The sequence below is a fragment of the Sciurus vulgaris genome, assembly GCF_902686455.1.
Source record: "Sciurus vulgaris genome assembly, chromosome: 14".
NCBI lineage: Eukaryota > Metazoa > Chordata > Mammalia > Rodentia > Sciuridae > Sciurus > Sciurus vulgaris.
Window position 1 is genome coordinate 73183889 of NC_136475.1, and position 15433 is coordinate 73199321.

The 15433-nt window shown below is 33.7% G+C and overlaps 1 protein-coding gene across 1 annotated transcript in view; it reads right to left on the minus strand.

The window, feature by feature from the left end:
• Positions 1-15433, minus strand: part of BIRC6 (baculoviral IAP repeat containing 6) — a 213402-nt gene that overhangs the window by 100889 nt on the left and 97080 nt on the right. Inside the window, 9 exon segments of the mRNA XM_079109988.1 lie at positions 184-338; positions 2505-2621; positions 4862-5015; positions 5619-5752; positions 6669-6824; positions 7452-7635; positions 8607-8822; positions 9887-10018; positions 13935-14062. Coding sequence (XP_078966114.1) covers positions 184-338; positions 2505-2621; positions 4862-5015; positions 5619-5752; positions 6669-6824; positions 7452-7635; positions 8607-8822; positions 9887-10018; positions 13935-14062 — 1376 coding nt within the window.

Consider the following 15433-nt stretch of genomic DNA (forward strand, 5'->3'; position numbering starts at 1 on the left):
ATCATGAAAATTAAAAATGGTCCCCTGCTGAGGAACTGTGATAATTAAAGTATTTCCAATATTTTTCCAAAGTATAATAATGATATAACATTCATCAGGTTGTGAATGAACTTTCCAGTTAGTTTCACCATTTCAGAGGCTCCCAATAACATGTCAAAACACCTTTTTCTCCTGAAGTCATACCTGAACATGATGGACTTGAAGCATGGAAAAAAGTTTGTTGAAACAAACATTTAACATTGGTACAGATGATAACTGTATAATAAGCTGGCCGGTTTGGTTTGCTGCTTGTAAACCCCCTAGAAGAGAATCATCTGTTCCAGTGGGAGACTGTGATACTGAAAATCAAATAAAAGTATGATATTATACACAAAATTTCAGGAGACACATTAACTGATTTACTAAGATGTATGCATAGGTAAAAATTATTTTTAAAAAAAAATTGCTTCTGTAGAACAGTTTGAAGTTATACTTTAGTATTTGAAAAACTTGATTTTTTAACATCATTTGAAAGTAAAAAAGACATTCACCAACAAGAGAAGCTCCCAAATTCACAGACTCATGCAACAAAGGGTAAGAACATATTCTTTAAAAGTTTTGCTAATGGGGGCTGGGGAGATAGCTCAGTTGGTAGAGTGCTTGCCTTGCAAGCACAAGGCCCTGGGTTTGATCCCCAGCACCCAAAAAAAAAAAAAGTTTTGCTAATGAATAAAGGGGGAAAGGAAAAGAAAGAATCTTGACTGATCATTGAGAAAGTAGTTCTAAAATAATCTAGGTAACAGTTCACTGTGGGTTCTTTTGTTTTTACTTTCCATTGTGGTACTAGGAACTGAACCTAGGGTGTCTCTACCATAGAGCTACACCCCCTGTTCTTTTTAATTTTGATTTATTTAGCCTAAATTACCCAGGCTGGCCTCAATTTTATAATCCTCCTGCCTCAGGCTCCCCAGAAGATGAAATTATAGACATGAACCACAGTGCCGGGCTTGATTCTTGGCACTAAAGGATTATTACAATCACCTGGCAACACTCAAAATTCTGATGCTCAAGCTACATGCAAATGAATTACTGATAACCTTTCCTTCCTTTTCTTTTTGTGAAGTAGCTCAGGCTGGTCTCAAACTTGTGACCCTCCTACCTCAGCCTCCCAAGCAGCTGGGATTTCATGTCTCTTTTTTTTTTTTTTTTTTTTGCGGTGCTGGGGATCGAACCCAGGGCTTTGTGCTTGCAAGGCAAGCACTCTACCGACTGAGCTATCTCCCCAGCCCGCAGCTGGGATTTCAAATGTGCAGGTCAAACAAATTGAGAATATAGTCATGGGCATCAGAAAAAAATACAGGGACACCGAGAAGTTTTTTCATATATTTAGAATATTAATATATTAAAAAGATACACACTTGTATGCAGGATAATAATCAAAACAATTTTAAGAGAAGCAGATAACAATTTTAAAAACATCTTGTAAGTTGTTTCAAACAAGCGATGTATAAGAATGGTTTGTCTGGAACAATACTGAGTTGTCTCTGGTCATGCAGAAGCTGGACCCTATGAAGGGAATTCCCACATTATATAGGAGATAAGATACAACAATATTAGGGTACCAATATGAAGATGGTAGGACGCTAAGTCATCCTGTCTGTCTTTCTCCTTTATTTTGAACCTCTGAAAGCAAGAAACAAATGAGAGTACAAACTGAAAGGATACAAATTAATGTAAGGAAGAACCTAAATCTGAAGTTCTCTACTGAAATGGATTGTGGAAACTCCTTTAAAGGACAAGCAGATGTTCATTTTCCTGCGTTCTACCTACTATCTCTAGTTCCAGAGAAAGTGAAATGATTTTGAAGCCAAGACAAGTAAAACCACTGTCCTCTCCTCAGGACTGCTCTTCAACGTTTGTTTTTCAGAAACAGGGTGCTATTGCAACTGTACTTTCCAGGCATGAAGAAATCTACACAAGCTTACCACTGTACATCAAAGTCAGTATTGGCCAAATCTGGCAGGCTGCCTGTTTCTGTTATGCAGCCAGGCTCACTGTCTATGGCTACTTTCCTGCTACCACGTCAGAGCTGAGTAGTTTCAACACACCACACGGCAAGCAAAGTCCAAAATATTTACTACTGGTCCTTTATGAAAAAGTTTGCCTTCTCTTTCTGCAAATAATTAATAACTAAATATTCTGAATTATGAAGTTCAGTAATAAGGCCCATTTGGATGTCATGCTATCTATACATTTCTTCCTAGTATTTGAAGATGATAAAGATGTTTTTATTAAAAACTATACTCTTTTTTATTTATTTGTTTTTTGGTGGGACTGGGGATTGAACCCAGCGGTGTCTATCACTGAACTTCATGCCCATCCATTCTTGTTTTTTAACTTTGGGGCAGGGTCTCTCAGATTCACAACAGACACGGAATTTTAACATTTGTTCTTGCAGAATGAGCCTGAAAATAATCAAGACAAATCATGTCTTATAACTGTCTAAGAATTGTCATTTTACTTACATGTAGGAGATGTATTTGTTAGTGCTTGTAAAATGGAATCTGCTTCCAGAGTGGACATCATTTTCAACATAAGTTCTGCTTGCTGTTCAAGTCCAACTTCTAGGCGAGCATCCAGGGCTACAAAAAGCAATTAAAAAGAAGCCTAATTGATCACCATTATTATTCATGTCCTACCTCCTACAATAAAATGTCAAAATCCAACTTGTGAAAGGATGTGTATACCCTTAAACAAGAACAGCCTGGCATGTAGTATCAAAAACAAAGCAGGGAGACTACCTGTACAAAGATGGTTAAAGAGAAGAGACTGTGCTGGGCATAGTGGCACAAGACTGAATCCCAGCTACTCAAGAAACTGAGGAAAGAGGATCTCAAGTTTGAGGCCACACTTGGCAACTTAGCAAGATCCTATCTCAAAATAAAGAAAAAAAAAAAAAAAAAAAAAAAAAAGGGCATGGAGGTGAGATGAGTGGCCAAGCACTCCAAGTTCAATGCAAAATACTACAAAACAAAAACAAAAACTACACCCAAGAGACAAATTAAATAAATAAATAATAGTAGAAGCAAGTATGTTAAGGATAACCAGAGTCAGGTTTTTCATTCAGGGGGAAAAAAAAAAAGAGGCACAAATATGGAAAGGGAGGGCTGGGGCTGTAGCTCAGTGAAAGAGCGCTTGCCTTGTGTGCATGAGGCCCTGGGTTCAACCTTCAGCGTCACATAAATAAATAAAGGTACTGTGTCCATCTACAAAACCAAAAAATTTTTAAAAATATATGGAAAGGGAGAACACTTAACTGAATCCTACAGAACTACCCTACAACCAGATATACCAATGTGAGCTCACCACATTCAATACACACGTAAAACATGTGTAGAAACACACACATTCCTCAGCTCTGTCCACCAAGATAGCACAGAAACAGACAACAAAAATAACAAGTACATCTAGCATCCATATCTTGTGGTTTTTTTTTAACACATATCAAATTAAATAAAGATAACACTGAACATTCTTAATGAACCTTAAACGAATGTATTATATTTTATTTATTTATTTTTATGTGGTGCTGAGGATCAAACGCAGTGCCTCACACATGCTAAGGCAAATGCTCTGCCACTAAGCCACAACCCCAGCCCCTAAACTAATATATTTTAAAAATGGTAAAAATGATAAATTTTGTTATTTACATTTTGCCACAATAAAAGCGAAAAAGTAACAAATTATTATAAGAAATTATAACCACCTAAAATTAACATTTTACAAAGGGGAAAAATGCAACTTGATAATGAAGAAGCCTGGTGGACACCTCCTTAATCAAGTGATTAAATGTAACACCATCAGAAGTAAAACAAATCACAATCATGAGTCACATACTAGGATACAGAGAACAAAATTGACTATTATTGCTGTGATATTCCTACCAAGACTCATGACTTCAATCTAATTATGAGGAAATAGCATTCAAGCATAAATTGAAGGGTATTCTATAAATAACTAGTCTGTAATCTTCAAAAGGGTCAAGGTCATGAAGGTCAACACTGAGAAACCCTTGCAGACTGAACAAGACACAAAAGACCTGATAACTAAAATGCAAAGCATGATTTTCACTGGGTCACTGTACATAAAGGGCATTATTCCGACAACTGTTAAAATCTGAATGGCCTCTCAGTGTAAGGCACTAGTAATAATAATATCCTGGTTCTGATGGAGTATGCTTCTTGATGCACTCATGTTAAAGAATGCCTAGCTTTTAAAACAAAGAATTGGACTGGCAGCATAAAAAAGGTTCAGGAAAATAAATATGCTCTGAATTTCACTTGTTTCAAACTTTTTCAAATTTGTGCTTGTTTCAATTTAAATCTTTTTTTTTCCCCCCTTGCGATACTGGGGATCAAACTCAGGGCCTTGTGCTTAAGAGGCAAGCACTCTACCAGCTGAGCTATATCCCCAGCCCTTTTTAAAATATTTTATTGAAAAATTTAAATTTTACATTCTACATGACTAGTAAAGTGAAAAAGCAGTATTCAATGTGGTTTTTTTAATACATGAAAGTTTATTACTAAAAATAATAAAGCAAAACAAAGCACAATTAAAATCACTGTCAATCTTATACAACCCACAAATAACTTTTACTTAGTGCTATTTTGAGAAACAAACAGATGGACCATCACTGAATATAAGCTCCTCTAAAATTTATGACAGAAAAGGAGCTCTGAATGATACTCTATGGAACAACTGTGATACTAAACATTCCTATCATACACTCAGGCTCACTTTCTCAAGAGACAAAATATATATAAATTTAGTACTTGCTTTAAAAATAGTATATGCCTCGAAATATTCACACATAAACACTTACCCTGAGATACTGAAACACTGACTGTTTGTGATCCATTCTTTTCTGTGTTTGCTGGTGGCTTTGCTACAGGAATTCCCAGACCTCCAATGTAAGGATTGTAATTGTAGGTACAATAATCAGCACCCCAGTAATCATACCATGTACTGCTTATTGGCTTAAAAGAAAAAGAAGTTGTGGTTTATTTTTTTCTACTGAGGGAAACATATTTACATTATTTAAACCCAAACAGGACTACACAATAAACATTCTTCACACCCTTTAAATTTTCACAGCCCATTTAGAATATTAATGATTTGCAAGAATGTTTCAAAGATTACATCTTCATTTTCTGCCAAAATCTAAAAATACTTCATTTGCTTAGAAACTGAAAGTAACCTAGAATTCTTAACACAATCTTTGCATCAGAAGAAAGGTACTACTATAAAGGATTATAGGTGTATCTTCTTTAGAAAAAGTAGAAGATAACACAGATGAATTTAAATAAGTTTCTTGGCTGCCTGAAAGGTTGGTAATCCTTAACTAAATTTCTGAAAGCTTATTAGTGATATTTATAATTATTAATGGCTATATAAATAAAATGGTTATATATTATTCTATGGGTATTTTTTTAAAACACCTATAGTACTGGAGAAATTTAACGAATTTTGAACATGCTGAATAAAGGGATTCATTTGGTAATAATTACGTACATTTTATTGCTAAGCTAATAAAAGTATGAAAGTATTTTGATTACAAGGAATATTCTACCATAGCATACCTTAAAAACTTTGGCTGCAAGAGGATCCTTTTCTAAATCAATATCTAGAGGATCAATGTCGACTTCCATTAGATCTTGAAGTAACTCAAGGTCAATTTCCTTATCTTTTTCCAAAGAAGAGAGAGGAGGTGTACCTTCAAATAATCAAACATGAAATTTAGCAAACATACTGCTTTCACTTGTAGAAAAAAATATTTTGTTTACATATCACATATACATGCCAAAAGATTTAAAAAGTTTAAAAATCTAAACCTTTACACTTAATAATTAATCAGTATGCAAAGGTATTATTTCGCAGAACAAAATAAAAACAGCAATACTATGATACTTGATTTCCTACAGAAAATACCACAATATTAGTTCTAGCTGCATCAACTTGGCTATTAAAAATAGTCACAGCAAGGTGTGGTGGAGAACACCTGTAATCCCAGCAACACAGGAGGCTGAGGAAGGAGGACTGCAAGAACAAGATCAGTCTCAACAAATTAGTGAGGTTCTAAGCAACTTAGAGAGACCCTGTCTCAAAATAAAAAAAATAAAAAGGGCTGAGGATGTGGCTCAGTGGTTAAGCATCACTGGGTTCAACCCTTAGTACCATCCCCTGCAAAAAAGAATTGTTAAATGTTCCCCACATTGTATTCATAAACATCTACATATACAAATCAGACTATATCAAAGTAATTGGAACATTATGAAATGACAGTATTTTGTTGTAATTAGCACTCACTCCCAGAAACAAGGCAAATATATTTACTGGAAAAATATTTGACATTATTCATAAGGTCAAAACCTCAGAGGAAGGACTGAGAGTTGTGGCTCAGGGGTGGACCACTTGCATAGCATGCATGAGGCACTGGTTTGATCCTCAGTACCACATAAAGATAAAAAAAATAAAGGTATTATGCCCAACTACATCTAAATAAATATGTTTTAAAAAAAACTCAGAGGAAAATGTAAAAATCCATTTTATGCTTCAATAGCACTCTACTTTGAAACATATTCTCAATTAATAGAAAATATTAAGGCATATTTAATTTTTTTTAAATGTACCTGTTAAATCGTGTGTCAAAGGTTCATCTATAGTTTCCAACAACTGAACTGAAGACTGCTGAAGGGAGTCATCAGAGTCACCAGCTGTTGCACCTACATCATCACCCACTGCTCCTTCCTCCATGGCTTCTGCAGCTACTGGTGCCAACAATTCTCCTGCATTTAAGGAGATAAACCTAACCACTTTAATAACTTAGGCACGGTCTTGTAAAAAATATTGAACCATTACTTTTTTCCTTCCAGTTTACAGAAAAACATACATAGTCTACCGACTAGAAAAGAAAATAAGGCAAATGAGTTCTCACCTTACATGAAGAATACCAAAACTCACTGCATTACCTTCAAATGCCTAAAACAAGTAAGTAGTAGGGGAAAACGCACAATACACAATATGAACAAGTAGTTATTATAATCACCAACATATATTAACTTAGTCATCAAAACAAGATTGTAAGGAAGGTATTTTTAGTATCCTTATTTTACAAATGAAGAAACTCAGATAGTGATTTCCTCAAGGTCACTTAAGTAACTAGTAAGAAGCACATCAATGGTATTAACAAAGTCGACCAGTTTTAATATTCATGCACTTTAGGAAATCTCCAAAGACTTATATTTATCAAAACTGTGAACATAATTAAGTAGAAAAGTAATTTTAAGTGGTTGCTACTACTGTAACATTAAAGAGAATTTTATGCTTTTAAGAGGTTATAGTTTCCTTTAAAGAGTAATTAGTTAAGCAATAACAATTTTGACATACCCAAGGAAAAGTAAATCCTTACAAACCTGCCAAAATATCCTGTAGCATACAAGTTAAGGAATACTGAGCCCAAGCACCACCCCAAGATATATCTCCTCTATTGAAGTCAGTTCCAACCAAAAGTAACAGTAGTCTTTCCAGTTGCGGTTCATTCACAATCTCACACAAATGAATAGTTGGTCTTGTGGCATTTGCAATGCGTGCAAGAACCTGTAATACATTTTATAAAATCATATATAACAATTATACTTTTTTTTCAAAAATAATAGAAATCTACCAATACTTTGGCAGTACACTAATAATTTTCACTAATAAGTATGATTTTGGTATCTAAGTAATCACTTGAGATGAAATGCAAAAGAATGTAATCTTTTTTGTAATGCTGGGGAATGAACCCAGGCCCAAACACATGCTACACAAGCATTATACCACTGAGTTATCTTCAGTCCCATTTTTTATTTTATTTTGAGACAGGGTCTCTCTAAATTGCTGAGGCTCCTGCCTCAGCCTCCCAAGTTGCTGGGATTACAGGCATGCACTACAATACCTAACTAACATAATGTTATTTCATCAATGCAGTATTAAATCTGGTTTTAAATATGGTGAAACAGTTAAGAATGACTTCTATAAACAGTGAATATGCTACAGGAAAACAATCATGATACTGAAAGTCTTTCATTAATGTCGTATGACACTTATTTGTATATTTTCTAATTTAACTTAAGAAAGACATTGAAATTATTCATATTTCAAACGTCTGACTTTTAAATAGATTAAAATTTATATTAGGTTTCTCAAGCAATACATGAAAACAAATTTAAATCCTTCAATAGACAATTTTAAAAAACCTAAATAACTGCAAAAATTAAAAACCAAAAGATGAAATATTTTTTCTTAATCAAAATCACTATATACTTTTTTTTTTTTTTATTGTAAACAAATGGGATACATGTTGCCTCTCTGTACATGGCGCAAAGGCATACCATTTGTGTAATCATAAATCCACATACAGTAATGCTGTTTGATTCATTCTGTTATTTTTCCCCTCACTATATACTTTTGAAGTTTTTTTTTTGCGGTGCTGGTGATGGAACCAGACTGAACTATCTCCCCAGCCCTGAAGTTTTCTTTCTTACCCTCTGAAGTCTAGATTTATAAATTATGCGAAGCAGTTTACTTACCTTACAGACAAATAATAAGAGATCTGCATGACATGTAAAATCCATGGAGAGGAGAAACAAAACAAGTTTTTGGACTACTGAGATACAACGTTCATGGGCAAGAGTAAATGGAAGTGGTTCTATCTCTGGACTTTCTTTTGTTGTAGTAACTTCTGTGTCTAGGTTAGAACGGGACCACTCTGCTGTCCGACGCAAACGAAGTAAATCCTTAAAGTGCTGTATACAGAAATTTGCAGTAGTTAAGTCAATATTTAATGAAAAAAATTCAGTATACATTTATGAAAATATTTACTCAACACACAACTTGCAGTAAATAAAATTTTAGATAAACCATAAGCTTCAAAAAGATTATTCAAAAGTATATTGATCAATATACCTTACCTCTATATAAGAGACTTTCAGAAAAAATTCTACAGAAAATCCAGAGAAATATATTATGCCAAACCTAACATCTTTAATTAACAGCACTAAAATATCCTAAGTGTGATGTATACAGGCTAGATGGTTCAAGTTATTTCAATATTAAGTGGAATAAGTATAATTTCATATTTATTAACTACAAATGTAGCTGCTACATGTTATGTACACACATACGCACACATGTATACATGCTTCCAGGTGAGTATGTTTTATTTATTTAAAAATTACTGAAACTTCATTTTCACTTTGAAAGGACATATATAGGGCTGGGGTTGGTAGCTCAGTTGGTGGGGTGTTTGCTTCGTGTGCACAACGCCCTGGGTTCAATTCCCCAGCATCACCACCACTACCACTACCACCACCAAAACAACAACAATAACAAAAAGGACATATATAGGCTATATTTGAGCCTTATGCACAACTGGATCCAAAAGAAATTTCAATTCAAAACCCAGAAATGAAAATCTTACAATAACATAACCAAAAATCTCTTTCTGAGATGCCAAAATTTTTCCCTTTAGATATTTTTAAAGTTAACAAAATGGTATTTGCAATCATCCATTATTTTTTGTATTACAGTATGGAAAAAACAACATCAATGCCACATGAGCAAAATTATACATCCCACTCATTTCTTTAGTTTATTAAATTTCAAACCAGTATGAAGTAATAACTAGAAATATTTACAAAACACTTCCTTGACTAAAGGCTACCTTACAAAAAAAAGTTGAGTAGCCTCAACTTTTTGATAAGCAGAATGACATATTTAAATTTTGTGATCATTCCCAAAGATAGTTAATAATTTAAAATGCTAAAAAGAAAGCAGCTTTTCTAAGATAATCAAAAAATACAGCTCATACCTTTGAAGTAGCCTGCTTTAATTTTGCTTGTTCTACAAGGAGTTTATATGATGATCCCTTGTTACTTTGTATTTTTTCTTTCTCCATCTGTTCCACCAAAGCTTTCTGTTTTGCTTTCAGTAGGTTAAGTTGCTTTAAAATACAAGTACACAACTTAGTCTTAAAAACATTAGGGGAAGGATATTGGGCAAATTTTATTGTTATATTGTGTGTATGTACTAGTATGTAACAACAAATTGCACCATTATGTACAACTATAATGGGCCAATTAAAAAGTTAAAAATAAGCCAGTTATTATTTATGTACTTCTTAGAATTCATACATCAAACTAATGGAATAAGTAATTCCTTGAACGATGCAGTAATAAAATTTTACTATGTAGCCCTCCCCACAAAAAAGTTCATTTCCAAATCCTGATTTCAAGAGTTCTCACTAAGAACTCATTAGTTATGCTGAAAATAGGTAGTACACGCTTATAATCCCAGCTACTGAGGAGGGCAAGAGAATGGCCAATCTTAGGCTAACTTCAGCAATTTAGTCTCAAACTAAAAAATAAAAATGGTTTTTCCTCTATAGTAGAGCACCTCAGGGTTCCATCCTCAGTACCACAAAAAAAAGTAAAAATTAAAATCATCAGATCCTTACACTTAGGAGAAGGGAAGCAACTAGAAGACTTTCTTATATAAGACAACTAATATAATTTAGTTGAATGATAGATATTTTGAATGGCAGAAAAAATATTTTTAATACATGGGGAAAATAATTTTATTGCCTAAGAGAGCTCAGAACTTTTTAAAATTCAAATAATTGTAGATTCATATCCCACTTTAAGAAATAGTACATTTCACCAATTTCCCTTAATGAAGACATTCTACAACACTACAGCATAATATCACAACATGTATTGACATTGATACAATTCACCAATCTTACTTATATTTTGTTAAGTTTCACTTATGCTCATTTCTGTGTGTCTGTGTGTACAATTCTTATTTCTATCATGGCAGTCAATACTGAATAGTTCCAAACACCAGGTTCGGAATATTGTCCTTTTAGAACTCTACCATCTCTGACTGAGGTTGTAGTTCAGTGGTAGAGTGCTTGCCTAGCCATGTGAGGCACTGGATTCGATCCTCAGCACTAGGTATAAGTAAATAAGTAAAAATAAAGGTACTGTGTTCATCTATAACAACAACAACAACAAAACTATCATCTCTCTTTTACACAATCTCCCCAATCACTAAACCCTGCAATTCAATAGTCTTTAGCAATGAAGAAATAAACAAGACAAGTAAAAAATTTTCTAGATACTAAGAGCTTACAATTTGTTGAATGACTTCCCCATATAACATACACAATTACTTTAAATAGAAGATCAGTAGGAAGATACAGTCACAATTATAAATTAACAACATAGTCAAGAACTTAATAACTTTATTTCCTCCAAGAACACTTCCTAAATCTCTACTATTGACACTGTTTTTATGGTGTCAGGGAAAAGATACTAATATTATATTACAAGGAAAAATCCACTTGGCTATTATCTCCCAAGATAAAGAAAAGTATTCCTAAATTAAAACTAGCTTGCACATGTAATTTTAAAAATCAACTCAATAATACTAAACTAAGAATTACTACAATTTAGTATATTCAGAAGTTTCAAAAGTTCTACAAACATATTCAACAATTATAATCAAGAAAATATCATTTTAAATTTATTTTAAACAACCATGCTGTTAATTATTACATAAACACTTGTTTTTTCAAAACTAGTTGAGAATAAGTAGGCAAATGACGCCAACTTGCCTGAATTTTTAGTGTTTACTTTCTAAAAACAAAATATTCTTCGGCAAATTGCAACACAACCATCAAAATCAAGAGAAATAACACTCCACTAACAACAATTACTTCTCATTGACCTGGTTTAATTTTGCCAACCAAATATTAAACTTCATAATAAAAGAAAAAAAAATCACAAGAAGTAGACCAATTGGGTTATATTCTAGGTTTTGTTTTTCCAATTTCATATCCTAAATTAAGCAAAGCATTCATCAACAGAAAATGCCCAATAAACTTGTTGATTCTGGATGGACTTCAAATTAGTTAGCAGTCTTGAAAAGGGAACAGGGACACAGTACAGAGAGAGAGCACTTGCCTAGCCTGCACAAAGCCCTAAATTCAATCCCCAATACTGCCCAAAAATGAAAGAAAAAAAGGGGAGGAGTCTTAAAAAGGAGTTGAGGAAAATGATTCATTTCTTGGAAAAGATCAAGGTAGCTCAGAGATGAAAATCATTTAAGAAAAAAAGAGAACTACTTAGTGCCAGTTCAGTTTTTTAAAAAGAGCCCAAAACTTTTACAAACATGCCTGATCAAAGACTTTTCATTTCAAAATCTCATCTAATCTCAACTCAATTAGACAAAATTTTTAAGAGTCTCCTTCCTCCCATTTTTTTTTTTGCTAGGACTCAAACCCTGGTTCTTGAACATGGTAAGGATATACTCTACCACTGAACTCCAACCTCAGAATCCCTCCCAAAAAAAAGTCTTTTGGAAAGAAGTAATTACATGAGTTGCGCATGGTGGTGCATGACTATAATCTCAGCTACTCAGAAGGCTGAGGCAAAAGGATGGCAAGTTCAAGGTTAGCCTGGGCAACTTAGAGAGACCCTGTTTCAAAATAAAAGATCAGGACTACATAGCAGGTGTAGAGGTCTTGCTCAGCATGCATAAGACCCTGGGTTCAATTTTCAGTACCACCCCCCCCCCCAAAAAAAATAACAGTACTTATACTACTGTATTGGCTCCAAGGAAACACATCAATTGTCAAGTCCACGTCCTATGATAGAAATTCATGATGAATAGACTTTATTTCTAAGTTTATGTAATTAACATAGCTCATTTATATAAATATATGATTCACAGGGTGTCCTAAAATAAAAGTTCATTCTAATAACAATTTTTCTGTGAAAGAGAATGAAAGCAAGAGAGTGTGTATGTGTGCATGCATACATGAAGCAGAAAAAAGAATATGTATGTCCTATTTGTGTTTATTTCAAAAAGAACCCATGAAAAAAATAATCCAAAAACTAAAATTTCATCAATAAGAAAATGGATACATTTGTAAAATAAAAGAGGTTTGGGGATGTAGCTCGATGGTAGAGGACCCTAGGTTCATTCCCTAGTACCATCATTAAAAAAAGAAAGAGAGAAGCAGAAGGCAGTTGCTCTAAAGCCATGTGAAGTAGCTTGTCTTTCATCCAAAGGTCAAATGCATTGCACCAAGAATTTAAGGAAGGAATGATATGCTCAGGATTGTTTCTGAAAATAACTTTCTATTGGCAGCACAGAAAATAGATAGGACTAAGGGGGGAAAAAAATGGAAGGATACCTTTTAACTAGGCAAAAAAGATAATGCTAACTACTTCAGTCAGGTTTTGCACCAGTGTGATCAAAATACCAGACAAGAACAATTTAGGGGAGGAAAAGTTTATTTGGGTTCACAGTAAGTATCAAAGGTCTCAGTCCACAGATGGCTAACTCCATTGCTGTGGCCCGAAGTTAGACAGAACATAATGGGGGAAGGGTATGGCAGAGAGAAGCTGCTCCCCTCACATCAGCAAAGAAGGGCAGAGGTGCTGAATAGAAGATGCACTTCCAGGGCATGCTACACCACACAGGCCTGAAGTTACCACACAGCCATTTAAACCCAGATGGAGTGATTAGGTCACAGCTCTCACAACTTAATCACTTTACCTCTGAACATTCTTGCATTAACACAGGAGCTTTTAGGGGACACCTTATATACAAACCATAACAGTAAACTCATTCAGAGGGTAGTAATAGACAGTAAAGAAGTAAACTGTTTGAAGAACATCACCAATGCTCTGTTGCCATTTTATAAATAAGGTTTCCAGAATATTAAATCTCCCTAAGTAATGTAGTTTGTTAAATATCGTAACTAAAATTTGATGGCATATCTGCCTTATGCATCCTGCAAAATGATAATTCTCTCAAACATTAAAATAACAAAACATATTGACTGTTACCTGTTTATGATGAACAAGCTGTTTTCTGATTTTTCTGGAATATAATCTATCAAGGCTACTGCTGCCCTTGGAAGACCTACTTAAACTCTGAGTGTGCAGATTATTGTTAATAAAACTCCACTGGTTACCTAGAGGGGAAGGAAAAGGCCTATTAATAATTCTGTTAAGTGTGGTTTTAAAGTACCTTTCATACCCAGAAAACACAAAACACAATTACAAATGAATAAAGATGACAAAGCAATTTTAAGAAAAATTAAGGAAACCATTATAGTCATCCTTAGATGATCTGAAAAAAGATTCAATGATTATCACTATGTTAACCTAAACCAGAAACGATGTCAAGAGCAAAGTTCTGGTTCGGGCTTTCCTTTACAATAACAGCCACATTCCTCCACAATGGTTAAGGTTGGTATTTGTACAACACAGCTTTGATGATGTCACTAAGATCTAACAATAAATACTCAAAATACATACGCTTCTGTACAGAGACTAAAAATGGGTGCTCAACATTTGCTTAATGACTGCCAAAATGACAGTTTAAAAAAAAAAAAAAAAAAAAACAAACCAGCAGGCTGTGTTGCTACATCCATCCTCCATTTTACAATGTGTCCAGACTATTCTCTGGCATTCATTGGCTCAATTCAGTCCCAATAACACACTTTACCCATCTCTAATTCTTTACTATGTTTGTTTAGCATAAAAACCTGTTTTATTCTTCTCTACTATTCACCAATCAAGTATTAGTTAAAATTCTTCTAACCCTAAGATATACTTCCTCTAACAATATAAATAACACAAAGACTTTCAATACTATATTATATGATATTCCAACTTTATATTGTAGTTATATTTACTTAAATTGTATCTTTTAATCTCTGTGTCCATCAATGAGTAAACTGGCCCACAGAATACACTATTTTTTTAAATCAATATAAAGCAAAAACATAATATGCATCACAAACAATTAACTCAAATATAAAATATCTTGGGCTGGGGCTATAGCTCAGTTGGTAGAGTGCTTGCCTAGCAAGCACAAGGCCTCAGGTTCAATCCCCAGCATTGCAAAAAAAAATCTTAAGGGTACTTTCTAATATACTGAAAATATGGAGATGTCCAAAATTTATGGTCCTTAATGTCTGAATTTACATATTAATTATCTCAAAATCTTGATAAGAATTTTTTTAGCCAGAATAAAGGAAAGAAAACATTTGTTCTTAAAGTTTGATTTTCTTGAATTTTTAAAATTATTTTTGTACCTCAAACCTATAAACAAAGATTATACTTTTTTTAAATAATGGGAATTTCTGAATCTAAGCATAAAAGTCATTTGTAATTAACTAACAGAACTCCATAATGGTAAACAAAATGACATATTATACTAAAATAAAATTTATTAAAAAAATCTGTCAGATCTCTTGACAAATTTTCCTTTCATGCCTCACTTTTATGTATGTTATTATAAAACGTTTAAAGGAGCATGGGGTAAAACCTTGTGAAAC